This window comes from Sitodiplosis mosellana, unplaced genomic scaffold, assembly GCF_009176505.1.
Source record: "Sitodiplosis mosellana isolate CC-2019 unplaced genomic scaffold, AAFC_SMos_1.0 Smas_scaffold_6226, whole genome shotgun sequence".
Taxonomy (NCBI): Eukaryota; Metazoa; Arthropoda; class Insecta; order Diptera; family Cecidomyiidae; genus Sitodiplosis; species Sitodiplosis mosellana.
This window is the reverse complement of record NW_022601467.1, coordinates 392458-415296: the sequence shown is the minus strand read 5'-3', so window position 1 is coordinate 415296 and position 22839 is coordinate 392458. Positions and strand designations below refer to the sequence as shown.

The window sequence follows — 22839 nt, the reverse complement described above, 5'->3', positions numbered from 1 at the left end:
TTAGTTTTTATTTTCGCTTATTTATTTTGGAATTTTTTTTCCATGTTGCCTCTTATTTCTCGCCTTTTTCTCGGGGAAGCTACGACTTCGTTCGTATTTTTTTGTTTGTTTCATTCTCTTCACTCTTTGCATTGTACGGTGTTGCTTCATTATCTGTTTTAATTTTGCGCGCAAATTATAACAAAGTATAGAGAGACAGTAGCAGTGGCAGTGGCAGAAGTAGTCAAAATCGAATCGCACGAAAGCGCAGCTAAAATGTGTGAAAACAAAAAATGCACACACAAAAAAGGCCCGGCAAATACTCCAAATGCAGTAGAAAGAGTACGCAAACATGACGAAGAGAGCTAACGAGAAAGGGAGCGAGTGAATCGAGACAGCGTTCAACACACAGAAATAATCGCGAATGCCACTAATAATTGCACGCGCTTGAAGGAGACAAAAGCAGCGCCAGAGAGGCAACAAAGAGACCAGAAAGTCTTTATGCTATGTGGCATTAAAGTATTTTAATTACATGACACATATGTGTGCCCTTATGATGTTGATTTTAATGATGATATGGCAATGTTCACATAAAAACGACAACAAACGCGCTATGCACACACATCCAGACCCAGAGAGAGAGGGAGAGACAGGGAGAGACAGGGAGAGAGAGAGAAGGAAACACCAAACAAACATTTTTGCAGATCATGCTGATTGCTGCAGTGTGTGCGCTTTTTCAGCTCTTGTTTTTGATATGAACGTGTTTACACTGCTGCTCTTTTGCTGAGTTGGACTCTTTTGACGTCGATTCCGATCACACATGCCATACATACAGAGGGAGAGACAGCGCTTATAGCGAACATTGGCCCAGCCACACAGTTAAAGTATTCGGCTCGCGTATTCCCATAGAGTTGTTGGGCCGCTTTATTTAACTTTTGCTAAATATGATTCACGTGAACGAACCGCTGCTTTAACTCTCACTTGTCATGTGCGCGCGCTGCGCTCACCACAGTGATAAACGAATTTCAATGATGTTTTGCATGCGAATCTTCTGCACCACATTCTCAAATGCACAAATTATTTACATAAAAATAAGATTTCATGTTCTGCTCTTGCGAGATGAACGATCACTAATGGTGCGATCACAACAAGAATGAGTCATGCAAACCGGGCTCCGGGTGTGCATTCATTCGTTCAGTCGGTCAGTTGTCGGTTGGACGATCGATTAATGATGAATGACTTATCTTATTTTAGAGGGCTTTAATGTCGACTATCGATTAAGATTCCATGTTTCTCTCGAATGAATATTTTAGGTTGTTTTTTTAAATTCTTAAATTCATTTAGGGAACATTCTATGTATGGTTTGGGATTATACCGAGAAAAGAAACTAAGAAAATATTCCAGCCATCAATGCAAGCTCTTTTGGATCATGTGTGCCATTGTTCGGTTGGTTGGTTATTTATATGTGTATCTTCATACATACTTTTCCATCAGAAACTAAAATTCATTATTAATTTACTATTTTCTTCGATGTCGAATAAAAAACCGTGCTCCGCGGGACTGTATTAATTTTCAACTTAATAGAAGGGACAATGGTTTTATCGCTTTTGTATTTATTACTTGTAGATTGAATGATGTTTCTGCCAAATTTAGTATGTTGAACTATTATTAGCTCCATTTTAATCACAACAGCAGTTTAAATTCAATTGTAAATATGGGTTTGACAACCGATATGCGGCATCCAATTTATGCTAACTTTAATTTTTTGTAATATTTGTTTGGAAAATTGTAAATGGGCGAGAAAAAAAATACGAATAAAATTGATAATGTAATTGCCGATAAGGCGCCACTTCGGCAAGGCCAAAAATATGCTGGATTTTTTTCAATTTGATTCTCGGTAGCGATCAAAATGAGTCAAACTGTTTACATTATGCTAACAAAGAAACTGTACAGACACATTAAAATGTAACTTGTAATCGAAAACCGTTGAGAGAAAAGAAAATACAAATCAAGCGAATCGTAGTGAACGAATCGGATTCGATTGGCGCGAGCATCGGAGCCAAGTGTAAACAGAGAGAAAAAAAAAACAATTTTTCCAGCTTTTTTTCTGTTTGCTTCAAACATTCGACGTACTATACTGTTCAAGCAACATGCCATCGATTCGAGCATTATTAGCCGCGTGTGATGGACACTGGGCATACCGAATTATTGGTTCGTTTTTTGATTCGGTTGTTTTTTTTTTCATTCTTCATTTGTTTGTAAGTATGTGCGTTCCACACTTATTCGCTTTGTTCGATGGTTGGGTTTTTTTTTCCTCTCCTCACCTAAATAGTTTGCATTACATTGAATGGGTGCCGAATTGTGTCTATGGCTTGTGCAACAGAATATAATACGCATTTAATCAAGGCAAATGCAGAAGGCAGCATGCTATTAAGAACTATGGCGATCGATCGATTGGTGTTGTTGTGTGTACAACGCGTACACATCGCTTGTACGGGTAATTTAAACAAAACAATTCGTAATGAAGCAGAGCGCGCGCGATGTGTGAGCGCGTTCTATTCGAACCATGCGTAATCAAACACTATTTACGAATACATTACGCTCTGTGAATTGTGTTCTGTTTAGGAAAACCGTGTGTTCGCGCTCTTTCTTTCCACTTTCGCCTTTAACACATTGATTCGGGTAACGTTGTGCGTTTAATCAACGAACGGGAAAAAAAATCGTTTACTTTAGACCAATTTTAGATTTGGTTTGGAAATGTTGTTGTTTTTGTTGCTTTTATGATGGTGATATCGATTAATTTCGTTGTAACCGGGAACAAAGTAAACACCAAAGCAAAGAACAAACAAATAAAATTCTGGTAAAAAAAAACTTCGATGCATGTTTAACATATCAAAAATTGTATACTTATTGTTCGGTTTTTTTTTCTCATTTTTTTGTGGCTTTTTTGTAAGGTTTTTTTTTTGTTCCAATTGCGTTCAGTTGTAACTATCGAGTGGTTTGGAATTCTCTCTTTGAACTACTGCTAATTATGGAAACGAAATGATGACTAAACCAAGAATTTAATCGTGTGCGCTTTTTTGTGTCATTCGGATGAATTTGTATGAGGCTACATTGAGAACAAAATGCATGCAATATATGAGTATATGTGGGATGTTTACAAAAGTGTGTAGTAAGGTTGTCATTTTTTTTTCTTCCTAATGATGATTCACAAATCTGGGTGCTTAAAGTGTGTAATTCGATCGAACTCAGACGAATTTCAATCGATCGAATCGATTAAACACAGATTTTATCGCTTGCATCAGATTAATATCGTATCTTAGTTTTATTATATGTCAATAGCTTAAATGTTATCTTTGAGCAGAATATTATTTAATTCTAAGATTTGAAAATTAATAAATATAGTCTAGTCTAGAAGGCGTGAGAGAGAAAGAGAACCATTAAAGAAAACTTAATCATTCTGCGCAATAGTAATTTGATCGGCATGGAAAATTATGCATACGCAAACAGTTAGACGATGAAATGGGAATGCGATTGATCGTATAACAAAAGGATTTGCACAATGAACTGAAAGTAAGCCTTTGAATGCGAGTTTTTTTTTGTATTTTCTTTCCTCTCTTTCCTTTTCTCAATCGATTTCTTTCATATGGCTCAAGCCTGAACTCAACATCAAAATTACGCGTAGACGATTCTGAATCATTTCCTTTGGAATTCAGAAGAACCATTTAGAGGATCATACATTTACAAATTTAAATGGTATTCCAAAGAAATCGAAGAAAAAAATATATTTTGAGAATCAAATACCAGTTTAATCCTTTTTTTTCGAGAACAATTATACGCTGTTGCAGACTGGAATAGAGTTTTGCTTCATTGTTCAGCGACAATAAAAAAAAGCCATCGGAAGTGATCATTTGTACAGCACAGTGAGATTATGTGATCCCAATTTTTCAGAATAGAATAGAAAATTTGGAGAGAAAAAAATCAACAGCATCATTTTTTTAAACCAAATATTTCATGTGAGATAGTAGAGGGTATTACATGTTGGAATGCAAATTTTGGTTTAGACATACGATATGTCGAACATCATTGTTGATTGCACTGCACATTTCCATTTCTGTCGTCGTTGAGCTCAACTTAGCGCACATATTGGGATTTTTTTGGTATTTTCATTGTTTGTAAATTTGGTTTTGGAGAATTTTTGGAGGAAAAAAAAGCGTCCCCAGAAGACAATGTAAAATGATTGGCAAAAAAATATAAATTACATGGTCATGCATGTGGACTGTGATTTTTCTCCAAATATTTAAAAATACTTTCTGGACGTTTGCTGTTGCTAAGTGTTTGTGTGCCTCGTTGTGTGCATGTGAGTGCACTGAAATGAGCTCAAGGTAATATCTGCGTTTGTGTGGAAGATTAAATCCATTCTGAAGAAACGATGTAAATTAATTTCAGAGAAAAGAAATCCCAAACTGTGAGATGAGCAGGTAGACTCAACGGGAGATTCTTTTGTTATTGTTGTTGCCATTCAGAGTGGAACAATCGAAAAATGGATTGGAAAACAGAGCGCGTGTGTGCATGTATGTGTGTGTGCAGCAAACGTTTGTTGTTTTTTTTCTCTTCATCTAAAGGATATTTAAGTAATTTTTACGTACACACAATCATCGCATTTCAAATGCACACACTTTGTTCGAATTTCACTTTTTTGTTCGCTCAGTTTACACTTCTGCTTCATTCTTTCTTTGTGCATCTCCTTCTGATGCAGTGCTGGGTGAATGGAAGTGATTTGATTTTCTGTGTGCCATTTCACTATCCATTTAAGGTTGCTGTTGGAATTCTTCTCGTTTTTTTTTTTCAAAGAAATTCTTAAAATGCACAAGGTCCTCGTTACGTCGCCTTTGTTTAATGTTTTCACAGTCTTTTTTCCTCTTCTCTTCTGCCTTTTTTTTCAGCGAATGCGCTTAAGGTCTGTGCGCAATGCGCAAGTAATAGAACGGTCGTGTTTCTATTTCGACGAGATTTCTTTTTTCTTTCTTTCTTTCTTTTCTTTGTTCCAACTTTTTCCACATTTGATTTTCGAACAAAAGGGCGAGGTACCCTCAAGAAATGTGTGCCACATTTCAATTTTCGTATTGCTTTTTTTTCTGTCTCGGTTCGTTTAATTTGGTTCGGTGCGCACATCGCTTTGGCTTGTTGTGTTGCCTCAATTGTTATTGCTCAGACTATTTGAAAAACAAAGCGACGAATGCGTACAAGGGAAAGAGAGAGAGAGGGGGGAGAGAGAGAAAGAGAGGGCTAGAGTCAAAGCCAGAAGTTCCTTTCGATCAATACGTCAATATCTTCTATACATGCGTACGTGTGTTACATACAGCGCACAACACACTCTCTTTCTCTCGGTGCGTACCTTCCTGCTGTTATGTTTTCGAAATGAATTCACTTATAACTTTGGATGCATGCTGAAATAATTTCATTATTTTTCACATTGGATGCATTTTTTAGCAAGATTTCCTCGTGCTCAATATCATTACTGCCGCTGTTGTTGTCACTATTATTATTAGGTGCCGTTTGTTCATTCTTTTGCCTTCGCATCTGTAGTTAAACTGCATGAAAAGACCATCGAAAAAAGAGCAGGAACGATTTGTGTGTGTGTGTGTGTGTGTGTGCCTTGCTTTACTTTACTTTATACGCTTAGTTGGCCAGAATAAAAACAGGCAGCCCATTTAGTCGCGTGCAAAATAAGTTACGGTCACGAAGAGGAAAAAAATGCACATCGAACGAGGAACACACACTAACTCACTCTCTCTCTCTCGCTCACTCACAAAATGCACCAAAATGCGCAATACAACACCAAGCGCTCGGGCTCTGGTTCGCATTAGTGAGCATGCATCAAAATAGTGTTTCAGAATGATCCTGTGTGTGTATTTCGTTCAGCTTTTTTTCTACGTGAATTGTGAATACGATACCATTCTTTTGCACAGCATGCATTTTGTTGCTGTTTTGATCATTTCAAAACGAAAAACTACAAAAATGATGGATAGGGTTCTTTTTTTCTGTTGCCTTGCCTTCATATGGACAGAAAGATAGAAAGAGAGTATGCGTGTGTGTGTGTGTGATACTGTGACTTGACTGCGTTGGTAGTAAATGTGATGTACATTTTTGTAACGAAATTCGTTTGTGCGCATTTTCCACACATACAAAAAAAAAACAAACGAAAGATAAGAAAGACATGAACGGAGCTGAGAGAGTAAGACAAAAAAAAGAAGAAGATAACTCACAACAGCAACAAGATCATTTTCTGTTTCCTTTTTCCACTCTCTCTCTCTCTCTCTCTCTTTCTCTCTCTCTCTCTTAAGCTATTTATAGCACTGAAATATTCAGAATTGTTGAGTTGTCGTTATTATTACTGTTGCCGTTGTAGAGATTTTGGAGAAGATCAGGCATCATTTAAGAAAATGTGTTTGCCAGAAATAAATCTGCCTCATAATTAATATTATACGGTTACCAAATAGCTTTGCGCATACTTTCTTCCTTTCCCATTGCACCCGAAAGATGCAAAACATCATCCTGTGCATCATCTGTATGCCCGAGTGCCGCCGAAAATGTGCGCTTCACACATTTGAAGGCAACGACAACGGCACTAGAACCGAGAGCGAGCAGCGACAACGGGAATGAGAATGAGAATGAGAATGAGAGATTAAAAAAAAAAAACAGAAAAAAAATAACAAGAAAAACCATGAAAAATATCACACATCAGGATGTTCGCGTTTGCATATACATTTTGGGATTTTCTGTACGATTTTCATCGAGAGTGTTGTCTTTGGAAATGAACTCTGTAATGCGTTTTACTACTTAATTTTAAGTTGTGCGTATGAAAAGCAATATTTTAAAATATGTGTGGTGTAAATTTAGACTTGTGGTACGACAGTTCGGCCAATTTATTTGTGCTCAAATTTCGCGAATGAATTAAGACTGTCGTTTTATTGTGTTACTCATTCAACGGCATTTACTGCCTGAAAATCTGGACGACCGACAACGTCTCCCGAACAATCTCATTTTCGAAAATTACATTCAAACAACTTGCATTTGATAAATAGACAAAGAGAATGAGAAATGCAACGAAAACGAAATGAAGAGACACTGGCATCACTTTGAAACGATCGAAATGTATATTTCTGTAGAAGGCGATCCATTATTTTTGAATGAGATCAAATTTCACAGTTCAAACATTTGAAGCATGGCAAATTCCCTTGAAACGGGGCCCATTTTAAACGTCTACATCGTGTGGTGACAATGTGTTTTCTGTTTCATTCACACTTTCACTGGCTTAATGTGATTTGGGATGGCTGGATTCTTTATCGAATTTTGTGCCCATTTTTAATTACCAGCGAAATCCGAGTTGCAAGCCCGTCCCGTTTCGTCGCGCGCTTGCTGTTGTGATATCAATTGCTTTGTCATTTTTATTGTGGTGTCACTACTAAATTCATGGCTAAATGGTTCTGCCACAAACACGCACTTGCCATTATTAACTCGTTATGCTTATGGTCGGTTATCGTAGCACGGTCCGATGAATGTCATGTGCATCTAAATGCGATGCATCAAATAGTTTCGACCACATTTTTTTTCGCATGACAATTTCGGTTAAATGGCACGGAATCAGACTAAAAGTGATCACCATGAACGCCATTCATGGCTTGATCATGAAATGAATGTGTTGTTGACTGGTTTTGAAGTGAATCAACTAAACACAGACGCTTGAACGTAAATAAATTTAAAAAAAATGAATCCATCGACCACGACATTTCCGAAATTCTGATGAGCCAACTGACTGAGGTTTGCACGCTATTCACTCACAATTCGCGTTCATGTGAATAGATATTTGGACGTTTCTGATTTGTATTCTTCATTTTTTTTTCAAGGACCAGAAATGGCAGAGCTCGTATGCGAATGTGTGTGAATGTAATACTTTTACGATGCGTTTGCGTGTGCATGTGCTGTGAGCAAGCACGATATCAATGTTTTCGTCTCATTCGCACGCAGCCCATGCGATTTATGTGATTTTGTATCGTCCAAACGGACCAACGAGCGATAAATGTTTGACTTTTGCATAACAGAAGAGTAAAAAAAAGCGCATAAAGAAGAAAAAGTGATCTTTTCAACTTTGTTGAAAAGACGATCATCGATTGAACACGCTCGTTCACATTACGTTTCTGCTGCTGCTGCTGCTCTTTCTTTATTTCTCTTCTTTTCCCCCGTATGGCAACGTATCATTGCCACAGATAACGGTACTATTGTCCATGCACGCACACATTTTGCAACTAAAAACGAGATAAAAATCGAGCTGTGGCTGGATTCAGAATGAAGATATACTTTCGTACATGCATGATGCGTTGTTGCTGTTGTGGCCGGTGTTCTTTTTGCTCTGTTTCTTTCATTATATGCATTTAAATCGTTGATTTTTATCTCAATCTTTCCTCAATATGTTGTGCCGGGCCGGCTGTAAATAAAGATCTTTGAAAAAGTCATTTTTATGTTAAGTGTGTTCCCATCGACGGATATATTCACTTAGCGATCGTAATTCACATTGTGCATACGCGATAAACGGCCAGAGACAGACGCACTTAAAGCTATTGACAAAGCGATCTTGATGTGATTTAGCATTGTGGATTCGTATTATTGCAGTAAAGAAAAATATACATGAAAAAACGTCGACGACCACGACGACATCAACAACACTTATCGCGATGTGTGCCTGTGCATAGAACGTACAACAGTTAGAAAATGGCAATCTATGCAGTTTATATCATTTCATTCAAGTGAAATTTTGCGGCGATCGGATTGCTTCAAGTGGGAGAACCAATGTCGGCTGAAGTTTAAAGGAGTGCGAACATCAATGGATTGTACAATTTGAATGTTATGCAAAATTTATTCGTCACATTCACACTTTCCAAGCGCTTCGTTCTACTGTGTCTGAGCGTACAGACCGAATAGTTGTGGCTATAGCGATGAAATTGACTGACCGACTCAATTGACAGCTGAAGTAATTTGAATGGGCACCAGCAACGAAAATGTGCACGAAATCATACATGATTTCATGTTTTCATCACACACTGGCTCGTTCATTTACGGTAGTTTGACCCAAGGAGATCTTCAATGAAAATGATGGCCGGCCAGCAAAGTGTCAGAGCCAATACGCACTATCATCGATCGTTGTGCATATCTTTTCATTACATGTTTCCTCTTTTTCTCTGCTCTTGCATGCAAATGAAACGAAGAAGGAATAAAAAAGAGTTCATGTTCGCATTTGCATTCAATTCACTTGATTTCACTCCGTTCTTCTCTTTCTCTCTCTCTCTCTTGCTCTTTCTCAATATGAAATTCTATACTTGAATTGTTCACCCGTTAACCGCTTATTCGATGCAGCAATTGGAATTCACATCGAAAGAAAAGTGTATCATCATTTACACTTGCTAGGATTGATACTCGTACGCGTGCATGCATGCATGCGTGCGTACATGTTTTTGTGTGCGCCTCTGCTCAATGCTCGACCATTTTTTCAAAAATCATTTTCATTTGACGGATTCCTTTTCTTCTCGCTTCATTTAAACTGAGCGTATAAAGAGAAATTAAATTGGTGTGATATGTGCAACAGTCTTAAATGATATGAAAAACTGAATGTGTGAATGCTAAAAACACATCCTCAATCAAAAGCGAGGAGATCGACGACGATGATGATGACGCCGCCGTCGTCGTCGTTGCTGCTGTTGCCGTCATAGTCGTCATTGATCGAGAGAAAATGTGAATATAAATAAATGTTTTTAAAGTCAATTTATAAAAAGGAACCAAAAAGAAAGTAGTTTTATTTTTAGCTCGGCAGAGAGAGAGAGAGAGAAAAAAAAACATAAACCGAAGAAGAAGCAACGAAAAGTAGCTACATAACGGCAATATAATATAAATATAATTTGTGAAGACTGAAGACATTTTCGGAGTGTGCTCGCCGCATACACACAAATACATATTGTACACAATTGTGTGCGTTTGTGTGGCAAAACCAAGCCAAGCGCAGTGCCAGAGACAAATGAAAAACAATAATATATCAGTAAGTAGATGATGAGGCGCGCTGAACAATCAAATGTGGACGAAATTTTGTGATGTTTGTCGAAGCAAAGTGATGGAGGAGCGTATACATGCGACTGCCAAACATGAGGCCCCTCAAGTGGTTTGGATAATGTGCGTACGTTTGTTTATTTGAAATCATCGAAATTGTCATTAATGAATGTATGAATGTGTTTAGGTTGTTTCTCAATTGAATTAAACATGCGTAAAGTAATAAAAATGATATGGAACGAACATTGAAACGAAATGGAAAAAACAACAGCCAGAATGAAAAAGCAACAAAACTTGGGAATAAAACAAACGAAATCGATGATAAAGATACATTGAGTACTCAAGTGTGTACTGTTTTGTGTTACACCGAATGGAATATCTTACGTAGTAAATACTTTCTGAATTTGATAAAATCCACTTGAGAGAACAAATTGGCAAGAATGCTAAACGGAAGGCTTACGAACAGAGAAAGAAAAAACAAATACAAACGAAACGAGAAAATGAGTAAAATAAAATTGTGTTAGAGCCGGCCATAGAAAGATATTTCGATAGAGTATTGCGCGTCGAATGTGAATATGGGTGATGTCTGTACGTAATCAGATCAACGTGTAATTTAAAGGCTGTTGCAATTGATTTTCTCAAGAGCTCTTCGTAATAAAACCAATGAAACGAATATAAACACACAATTTCCGTCTGAAAGTTTATTTTATTACAGTACGGCCTAAAGTGTTGCATTTTTCCTCACTAATAATTTACATTTCGAAATGTTTCGTCTCCTCATTTCGGCTGTTGCTTAAAACCATTTTGTTTTCTTTTTCCCTGAATGAGCTGATGCTTTGATATCGAACGCACACACAGCACAAGAACAAGAATGATAAAACAAAAAATGAACAGCACTTATGATACATTTGAATATCGAAGAAGAAACACAAAAAGAAAAAAAACCTAAATTTAGAAATGTTCTGAAAGCAAAAAAGGTAACCAAAATCGAATACGAAAACTAGGAGGCTTTCGAATCGAAGGAAAAATTATTTTGGATGCGAGCTCAGATGTTATTGTGTGTGAGTGTGATGTGTGAAAAATGTGAAATGGAAATGAAGAAACAAAACGATTCAAGAGAGATTATAATGATGGTTGGCGTTGCTCACGAAATGACGTCTGATTTCAACCAAATGGTTGAAAATCGCATCAAAAATACGTGTGTCAAAAACACACAGTGGAATGAAGATACAGAGGAAGAGAGAGATGGAGAGAGAAAAAAAAGGGATTTTATATATAGAAATAATAGGAAAAATTTTGGTTCTCACTTCGTACTCTTCGTACTGACACAATCTGACACATTCAGTCAGATGTGTCGATTTAGAAATTTATACGAGTTTGAAACCAATTCTCGCTTAAGGCTAAGCTTGGCAACGACACACAAAAACAGTCAAATACATCCACACACACACACACACACACACATGCATAGCATTGAAAGTCATTGCATGGTGCTTTGCATACGGAGTGATTTCTATTTTTGATGCACCACTACAAGTACAGTCTTACTCTCTCCTCGAAATTCTGGCCCGCTGATCATTCGGATGAGAAGAATGAAATTCAAATGATGAACAAATTACCAAATACCCATATCGCGGCACTCAATCATTAAGCACGACACAACAACAAAGTCGCTTGTGTGTATATATATATTAGGAAAATTGAAATATTTCATATGTTTGGCATTGGTAGTTGTGTTTTTGCCGCAGTCGTTGCTTTTTCAGCTTGCATATGATTATCGTGGCCCTATGATCTGATCGCACACACCAAATGCACAACATACAAATGGTCTTCGGCAATCTTATTTAAAAATAGGAGAATCAAATGAATCTGACAACGAACCAAAGCCATTGTATGCATATCCGTAGCAACATTGTACAGAAGATGACGAAGAAAAAAAAACACACAAAGAAGAAACAGTTCGTTTCGCGTCCATAAATATTGGGTTGCCGTTCGAGAGAGATAAGATTTGTTGGTTTGATAAAAAGTTGCTACTTGACGTAGGCAAGAATTGTTGAAAGCGTAGCAAGAAAATGCACCAGCAAAGCAAATATGTCATTCCATGCCGTGCCGTGCCATGCCATGGTGAACCATCAACACAATCAAACACCAACCAAAAAAGAAACGCTTCAAGTTTTACGGCCGGGAAAAGGGAACGGAAAGTGAATGCGTGTTCATGGCAAGAAAAAATTATTGAAAACCATTTATCATTTTATTTAGACAATTTATTACATGCGCATCACTCAAGTTGTGGTTTTAATTTTTGTTCTTCGATTCTCACATGATGTTTCGTTCAACGTTTTATCGTGGTTTATACTTTTCGCACGGCATCTGTTGGACACAATTCGTTGATAATTTCATGTGATGATGAATTTTAAATGAATCCACATACACAAAAAAAACACACACACATTCCACACGGGCGTGCAAATGATGACGTTATTCACCCGAAAGCTGACATAATTCCTTAAAGTTCAATGCTAATTTGAGGAGAGATTAAACATCCAAATGAACAGTCAGACAAACGCAAACAAATGCAACCATCGGAATCGGATTAGAGGAGAGAAAACCAGCAGCGACAAACAATAATGCATACATGCGAGAGAAATTCAATTGTCTCATTTGGTTAGCCGTTTACGCCTGCTGCTACATCGATTCTTGGTTTCATTGCTCTATCACACACACACACACACGCACGCACGCATGCAGTGCATATACGGCTCTGGTTCTAATCTAAATTGTGTCATGCTGTTGGCATATTGTTTAGCAATTAAATTATGTATTGTGTCTGAAGATCTATCTAGATGAATGCAAACCACGTTTGTTATAGTTACGTGCTTATCCCTGTATGCGTTGTGAGCGAGTCATAGGGAGAGCCAAAAAGTGACGGTGAGGCCAAAAATAGACGATGACAAGAGGGAATGAGTGAGAGAGAGAGAGAGAGATCGAGTGAGCAAGAGTGTGAGTAAATTAAATCGAATTTTAAAATCAAGAATCCATTAACGTTTCACTCCAGTATTGATGGACTACCGCCGACAAAGCGAAGCACCAGGCACACACAAAACACTAATCGCAGCAGTCAACAATATAGAAAAATGCATAATAATAACAATCGGACCATCGTACTTTCCACACAGACACGAATAACGAGGAGAACGGAGCGCATCGTTTATGCTGTTGCCATGCTTTGCCATTGCACGAACCGACTGTTCGGCACATTTGATTCACGTGTTTTAGTTAATGTAAGGATTGAAGCGAACGAGTTAGCGACATAAACATAAAAAAGGGGTGAATCAAAGTTAATAGTAATTGCACTTAAGCTGTGAATGGCATTTAGTATGCTCAATCATGAAAGAACAACAACACACTGAAAAACGGCATATAGTCTCTTAACGCACATAGTGGAAAGTATGTTAGCCTGCATAAACGCCATCCAATCGAATGTGAATGTGCGAAACGATGAAAGAGAGGAACAGAGTCAGCGATGACGGCAACGACGACTTTGTTTTTAGTGCATGGGTGCCGTTTGTTTTTGTGTCTCGTGTTGTTCCAAGAATAAAAACATGATTTTTGACTATATTCAGCCGGTTCCAGTCAAATAGATTACGTGCCATTGAGCTCATATTATTTATTCATTCGGATGCAAGGAGAGGAAGATACACGCGAGATGATGCAAGCAACCAGTGCCAACGATAACAAATGAAGTGTATACGTTTTGACTGCTCGCCGGGAAAATTGAAATTTCCCGAAAGTCATTTTTTTTTTAAATTTTAAATGCAAATCCTCTGTGATTCGGCAAAGGGTCCCCTCAAAATCGATTTTCACCGCATTTTGCTCGCATTCCGCATATTGTAGGCATTTTTAAAGGGGAAATAATTCAATTAAATGCTTAAACTTTGAGACTTTTTGAAATATTCAGATTGCGGCGATCAGAGCGAGCGAGCAAGAGAGAGAGAGAGAGAGAGAGAGAGAGAGAGAGAGAGAGCGAAAAAATAACGGTATAATTTTTACCTCATTATCAAAGATAAATGTTTTAAATGGCATTTCAACGTCACTGACACAGCTATAATTATTTATCCATTTGCATACAACAACACAACAAATCAAAGTGGAAATTGAAGAAAGCTGAGGCCATAGAACCGTGTCCACTTCACATATAATGCGAGCGAGGTGTTACTGTTGTTCTTATGGCACATTACAATTGTATTGCATTCGCATGACATGCACATTTGGCCAACTCTCTCGACGACACCATGCGTTTATCATCGTGGTTTGTTCCATGCGTTTATCATCACGTACGGTGACGAGCATACATGAGCCGAGCTTGATATTTGTTACCTGTTGAAAAGATGGTTGTTGTTGTTGTTTTTTCGGAAGAAGTAATGGAAAATATGAACACTATTCCAAGGTAAATAGGACACAAGCCGATATGGTAGCGGATAAAGTACAAATATTGCTGCGACTGTAAAGCAACTGTGAGTTTTGACTCGGCGAATATACCCCGAAAGAAATGAAAATCCAGAGCGTTGAGTAAACAGCCGAGATATAGAACTTTGTTTACACTATGTTTTTCACACACACGGATTTCAGCATGAGGTAAAATTACATTAATTCACCATTACGGATGGATTCAGTGTGTTCTTATTTATTTTTTTTTGGGATTGTGTGAGTGCGTGCTCGACAAACCGGGCCACTAATTTCTGATAACGCATATTTTCTTTATCACTGCTGATGTATAAAATAGACAATTGTTCGAATGGCCCCGAACAAACAACAATTTTTTGGAAACCGAAATATAAACGCCAACGTGGAATCAACAAGCGAATATAACAACAACGAATTGTATATCTCTTTCGATTTTGAAATTAGATAATACCGAGTAGACGATCTCAACATTTGACTTTAATAAAGTTAGATTTCGTGTATTTGACGTTTGATAATATTGTTAAACAGATAACGCTGGAACGACGCATTTTGTGGCTCTTTATTTCGTGAACGAGTGATTTCGACGAACGAAATTCGTTTGAACGAACAAAGCACATTTCTCGATTATTCAGTGCTTCCTTTAATTACCACATATGCCATATGCGAGAGAGAGATAGAGAAAAAAATGAGAGAAATGAATTGTTTGACTGCTACTGAAACACAATCAGGTTCTGTGTGTACACAAAGAACGAAGAAAAAAAATAGCGCCCGATACTGCCGCGATTTTTATGATTACTTTGTAAATAGAGGCGTTATGCGTTTAGAAACAGAAGTTTATGAATAGATGCAAATAAGTTGTGTAAGACTCCAACCGAAAATCACAATATTTCAACAGCAGTGAAGCAGCTGTGTGAGCGTCAAACGAAAAATGCATTTGAATTTGAGCTCCACCATGTGTCAGCCAACGCAATAAAATGCGATTGTGAGATTGCAATGGCATCGCCATTTTCGAGGTGTGTCTACATTGAACACATATTTGTATTATTACATTTTGTCGTTGTCACACGATGCCAAATGAATCATTTAGCGAAATCACGCATATAATTTCCTGATTGTTTGCTAGCTAGGCGACACGGATGATCGTATTGTATAAATATTTTTATGTCTCTCTGTAGAAATATTGATTTCAAGGTGTTGAATAGACATTAAATTATAATGAGTGAATTGAGCGAATAGCAGATAATCGATTTGGCAGAAAAAACAACAAAAAAACAACATTTGTATCGGTTCGAGAGGAAAAAAGATTCGTTCGTTTTTATCAATTTACTTTTATTGCGACTCGTGCAATTTTGAAATGTTTTTTGTTGTTGTTGTTATTCCATTTTCTCGATTGCATAGAATACTGAGAGAATACTTGATTTTATAGGAATTATCACAAATTCGCTTAACTCCAAAGCCGATTAATGAACACCTTCAGATCCAAGTCTAAATGAAATGGAACAATCAGTTGAACCTACCTGTTTACTAAATGCTGCTATGTCTTCGTTGAAGGATTCTGATGAACAAACATCAGCGCCTTGAGCACCAGGATCTCTGGGTGTACATGTTGCTAGTTCACATTTTTCAAATACTAACGCCAGCAGAGGAAACAGTGGATGTCTGGAATAGAAACAAAATTGAACTAATCAATAAAAGAATAATAAGAATATCAATATATGTATAGATATAGAAAAACTATTGAAAAACACCAAATTGTGATTGCCAATTAAGCAGATCTGTCAATTACTGATTGATCATCGTGTACAGATTTGGGCAGACAATGTTGGTCGCCAAATTTGCGCTTAATTTCAACGGAAGCATGACATATTACACAATTTATGGTATGCACACAGTGTGTGCACACTCTGTGTTGGAACCTTTCGCCATTCTGGACTGTGTGTTTCACATATTTACATTTTTGGCCCTGTTGCTTCTTTTTCTCGTGGTTTATTTCAATTTTTATTCCGTTGGCTTTTCTAGTATATCGCATATTTATTTTTATGACGATCCCTATCGCACATTATTAAAACGTATTAAAGAGAAGAATCTTTATGGCATGGAATATGAACATCATAAAAACAGATAATATTTTCGAGGCTTCCGATATTAAATGTGGCCGTATTTTGTTTGGTGTGCTTCTTAACGATGCATAGAATGTTCAGTTGAAATACGCTCTCTTGTCCCGTATCGGTTTTTTCTGCTGTGTCGTAGTGACAAGCGCTCGCAAATAGCTCTGTAGCTACCTTCCGATGTCTTGGTGTTTTCTACGATCTGATCATATCTACAATTCGTCTGCGTTTCTCGCTCTCTGTCTTGCTCACATTGACAAATTTTTTGTTTCGCCTCTTCGCCTTGTATCGCCGCATATCGCGGTGTAATATCATTTTTAATTTATGCGTTTACGTATGAAATACATCTTTTTTTTTCTCCCATTTATTCAACCATTTTGCTATCGCGTTATCATTTAAACATTGTATGACTTGGAATCTTCCAATTTATCAGATTTCTCTGTTGAGTAGTGGCGGCAATACCAGCGACCGCATGAATCTATATTTGTTGTTTGATTATTCACCTAAATGCAACAGTACTCATGGAAACTATACATGAAAAAAAAAGAATTATAGCAAACAGAGCGAACAAGTTGTGGTGTGATTAATATATGAAAGATGGTTATGTTTTGGGCTCACTCACAGTATGCGGTATAGTAAAAATGTTTGTAAATGATTTTACTTTCGACAATACTTATAGCGGCATCGAGAAGCCGATCCATGAATTTTAATCAGCAACCAGAGTAAAAACAAGTGAGTGCAGCTACGACGAAGACGACGATTACAATGATGACGACGGCGGCAACGACGACGACGACATCAGCAAGCAATACGACAAAAAGATATGTTCTACATGCCTACTTCACTTAACAAGCTTATTTCGTTTGGTCTCGTAGTCCAAGAAGAGTTTAGTAGCTGACGAGTCACAGTTGGTGCATTCCGTATACAATTTAAGTGACTCAAGATATTTGAATATGCGCATTTACCGGGCTACAGCATAAAAGCAAATCAGTTTGTATTCCATTCCTGAGAGCGCGATTGCTCATATATGAAGTATAATCGAGATAATACAGTTTTTTTTGCTTCGCGTGCTGTGTTGGTTTTTTTTTATTTCGCTGTGTGTAAAAGCGTCGTCTTGCTCTGGTGTACTTGTTTATCGCTACAAGTGACTCAAAACGTAAGGAATGATAAAAGAAAAAAGATCGTTTTAAGTCTGCGTTTAAACAAACATTGTTCACCTTTTATGTGTTTCAATTGACAAATAATGTGCTTCTGTGTATGCTTTGCGCGCTCAAATGAATTAGACTTTTTTCCTTTCTCAAGTGCTGGTTTCGTTGTTTCTTCCATTTTTTTTTTCCTTACTCTTCTTCCATTTCATTCTCAGGGCTCATGAATATATTTGAACGATTTTGAGCTAGAGCGTAGATATGATGAAAATTTCGTGACCAGCTACTTTGATTCTCACCGATTGAAAATAACATTGGGATGCATCCGAATAATGGTGACTACTCATCATCATCATCAATGATAAGAATATTAGCCTCGAACAAACTGCTCTATAATATAAAACATCAGGAATGTTCAATGAAGCGGAAAAGTCAAGCGCGTTGAACAAAGGCAAATTAAAATGATACGCGTACATAGGTTAATTTATTTCACTCATATCTCATGAACTAATATACCGGTTCTAATCGGCTCTCCAAAAACAAAAGCTAAGACGATGTCGACGACGACGACGACGATTGTTATGAGCCAATGGTCAACTTAAACGTTCACATGAGGCTAGCTCTTGTGAGAACTACGAATGGAAACAATGTGGAATCCATTGTGATGGAAAGCGAAATATGGATAAAGAAACCCGGGTAATCGAAAGAATTTTAATTGCATTAGGAGCGCGTTCATTACTTTTGCGTTCAAACGTAAAAATGTGATTATTAAATTGTTGAATGAGAAAGAGCGAATAGAAAATTTAGAGAGGAAGAAAAACAAGCCCGCTTGTTGGGGGGGGGGGGGGTAGACAAGCAAAAAAAGTGAAATCCATAGCAATCTCTTAGCACTAGAAACAGATCGATTTGATCACTTCGTTATGGCTTTTTTCTCGCAATGGGCACTCAGACACTGTTATATGCTCATTTTTTGTTGTTGTTCTTGTGTTGCTATGTATTCGACACAAGGTTAACATACGTGTAATTTGTTTGTGGTAGACAAATAAATGCTAACGATGACTTGAGTGTAAGGAACTCTTCTTCTTTTTTGCTGGTTATGATGCTTTTGATTGGAGAGAAGAAAAAATTGAAATCACAATGGCTGTGAGAGTAGAGATTTGAGATGAGCTGAGCAGAGAAGAGTAGAGTAGAGAAAATTCGAAAAATAACAGCAACAACAACAAAAAGTATATCGGCTCCATCATTAAGATGAGCCTCTGATCGCTGGGGCGGTCTATAATGCATTTACGCATATTATTATTCGTATTAATGAAGTTTTGAGTATCAAATGAATTGTTAAGATATAGGTTAACCTATTAACACACAGACAACGATTATGATCCATGAAATTCGAGAGAAAATGATAATATCAGCAGTGGCAATGCACCGATGAGATGTAAATGACGAATGCAGAACACCAAATGACTGTGTCCGCTGTAAAATTAACATTATTAAATGAAATTCGGATCAAAAGCTTTAAAACGAAACTCCAACACACAGACGAATGGCCGGTGGACACACCAAATGTTCGGCGGTCTGTTCATTGTTGCCGAACGGGTTTCAAGTGCGCTCACAGCGTTATATTTTTTAGTCACTTATCGCACGACACAATTATTGTTTCTTTTAACTTCAGCCAAATAATGAAGGAAATAATCAAGACAGGTGTGATTTTATTGAAGTGCACATTCGTTTATATTTTTATGTATCACACACAAGAAAAAAGACGAGGTCACTATAAACACATTCAAACTAACATCACATGAAACGCCGAAAAATGAAATGATACAACAAGTAAAATACATATGAGAGAGTCTCACATTTTCATACGATTTCCAACCCAATTCAGTCTCTTATTTAAATGAAATATATTTAAATATAGCAAAAGTAAGCATATAGTCGGAAAACTATACGACTCGAAGTGAATTGTGCACAGCAAATGTTACACAGGAGGCAACAAAGTATCCGACATTCGCCGTTGGTTATAAAAATACTTGAATATTGTTTATTTGCATCCAAAATCGCTTGGTAGATTTGTTAAAATGCATCGCGATGAACAAGCGAACGAAACAAAACGTAACGACCGAAAATATGAATAAAAAAATAACTATAAAAAAATGTCATTATACATTTTAGGTTGAAATGCCGTAGAATTAATCTTGACGTAAGATCATGTTCGACTGTATGTGGATTCAGTTTTGATAACCAAAATATGCAACCTTAGACATTTCATAAAAATTAAGTGACCAGAACCGTCTTGAATCATGTTTTAAATAGAAATACTATACACAGAGATATATCGTGCTCATTTGAATACGATTGTGCACACATGCGGTCGTTGTATCGCAACAAGCGTCTATGATGTGTGCTAAGGTGTTTCTTGTATACGCCCGCTAAATAGGTAAATTATATCAAAATCGACTAATGCCTGTTAAATAGACTTGCTCTGCACGTGAAGCCAGTATTTCATTTAATATTTCGCCAAAGAACAAGCATGTTAAAGCTAAAGAATAAAATCATCTCTTCATATGTCTAAGTTGTATTCGTTTACATTTTCATTAAACGAAATGGAATTAAAATGGGAACACGCACACAATGAAGTGATCTTCTGTTCATGATGTTTCGGTTTACACATATATATATATGTATGTGTGTGTGTGTGCCTTCTTAGTTCATTTCATTCGCTTGGAACATTCATTACATTTTTTTTCCCTACAATTCTTTTCGAAAAATTATAATTAAATGCAGTTTATTGTAATTATCGTAGACATTGTAGTCTTTTCACCTCATTCTTTAGATCACTTTGGAATTTTTTTTCCATGTAATCGAATTGTTTATAATTATCATTTCGTGTAATCGTAATACACGATAATAGTTAAAATAATTTTCACAAAATAACACGGTTTCGTTTGTGCGTTTAAATCGATAAATGATTGAAATGGTAAATTACGAATAGCAACGAAACGAAGGTGAAAAGAGAGAGAGAGAGAGAGAGAGAGAGGCATAGAAAGATACGAAGAGAGAGAAAACCCCGAAGAAATTACGAAAAATGCTTGTGCCCACTAAATCGTTTTAAGGAATAAAACACCCGTGAAAATATGTACTTAATGTGTTAAACGTCTAAATATGGCTATTAATTTTTCTATCAAAAATTCTGATCAGTTCTTTAGCAATGAATAACGATCGAAAATGGACAGTGCGCTCATTGATACAAGCATTAATCGAGATGGTGATCGGTGGTCAGTATTTCAATAAAGTACACGCTAAAAATTAGCGTAAAAATTAAAAGCTAATTGAAATTCTGAGCGCTCGATCGATTCGATTTGATTTTAAGTGACACAATGAAATCGATGGAGGCAACAAGAAGAAGGCAGAAAAAAAAACACACACAAACGCACGAATTCCATCAAATGACACTGATGTATATATGCATATGTATGAGAGACGCGACCACTCCGACTACTGGCACACAGCCGATTCTCAAGCGCGGCACGGCTGTTAGTTTAATTTGATATTATAATTTATGTATATTTCAATTGTCATGTATATGTCACTCTTAATGACTTAAATCAATCATTGCAGGCGTATGCCCATCGATGTGTGTGTGAGTGAGTGAGTGTGCCTTTCTGACGTAGTTGTTGTTGTATGTGCATGTTGTCGCTTTTTTTTTCATTCAGCCGGATTTTTCTTGTACTCGTTTTCACTACATGTTAATTCCTTATAAATACATATCATGAAACGTAGAAATGACGACATAATTTATTAATAAGATCGACCGAACTTGCAGATAAAATGAACGAAAAGTAACGAAAAAAAAGAGCAACAACAAAACTGAGGAAATGAATGAAGAGCGAAAAAAATATAAATAATAGAAAACACCAGAAACGATCGTGTGCAATTTACGTTTGGATGCTTTGGTTTGGAATATAAGCTGTTTCGGTGTTCACGTGTGAACACATTAGGCCAGCTGTTCTGTTTCTTGAAAGCGATTTTTGCTTATTCACCTTCTTCTCATTGTGATTTAAATACGCACGTCAATTCGAATCGGGTGATATCAGAATGAAATCCCAACCGTCTTCCACTTCACAGATATCTAATCCCACTGACTGCTTCTCTCTTTCGCTTGCTAATTAACGAACGATTAAAACAGTGGAATGGAATAAACAAATGCAATCGCCTAGTGATTTTTTTTTCTCGTTCGTTTGGTTCGTTCACTGTTGAATAACGCAATTCCAAATTAATTCAACGGATGAGTAAATTGTGATTTCGAACCGTCTCTAAGCAAATTAATCCGTTGGCTTAAAAAAATTGCCGAATTAAGTATCGCATCATCGCACATGTGTATAGATAGGGTGTCTATAGATAGGTCGTACTTTCACAACAAAAAAGCAACAAACTATTTTAACTGAATAAAAAAACATTATCTCCTTATGCCGTTTTTTTCTCTTCTTGTTGTGCTTTTGCGGCTGTCGCTGCTTCTTCTTCTTCTTTTTTGTGCTTTGTTTTCATTTTTTTTTCGTTTGAAATTATACGCCTTTCAGGTTTCAATGTATGGCCCGTTCATGTTTGCATATATGTATATGAGTGTGGATTGTTGTGGATTGCGGATACAGATATACAGATACCGCTGTCATAATATGAACCTGTGGTCTTTGCGGGTTTCTTTCATTCGAACAAGTCAGATTAAAGTTAAAATGCCACCTAATTCAACATTTAAATTTATGCGCTCAGAGCTCAAATTTGTCTGTTATGTCTCGCTGCGCAGTAATAAATTTTTAATTATTCCATTTACAATTCAAATCTAACCAGGAATTTATCTCTTGTCCTTTTTTTACGATTCGTTTATCATACTTTTTTTTCTCGGATTTTTGGATTTTTGCCGGTGGTTAATGTCATCCGTCGTCGTCTAGTGAATATTTGGTGCTGGAGTCGAACCGAATTGAGTCGAGATATGGTCGGTCTTGGACTCGAATCGAGTCAATTCCGTATGATGCTCATAGCCTTTTGCA

General features: G+C 36.9%; 1 protein-coding gene across 7 annotated transcripts in view; it reads right to left on the bottom strand.

The window, feature by feature from the left end:
• LOC129579010 (homeobox protein homothorax) overlaps nt 1-22839 on the bottom strand; it is a 311382-nt gene that overhangs the window by 264217 nt on the left and 24326 nt on the right. For all 7 annotated transcript variants that reach the window (XM_055468462.1, XM_055468463.1, XM_055468468.1 and 4 more), the window contains exon 3: nt 16059-16200. In XM_055468462.1, coding sequence (XP_055324437.1) covers nt 16059-16200 — 142 coding nt within the window. The remainder of the gene's footprint in view (nt 1-16058; nt 16201-22839) is intronic.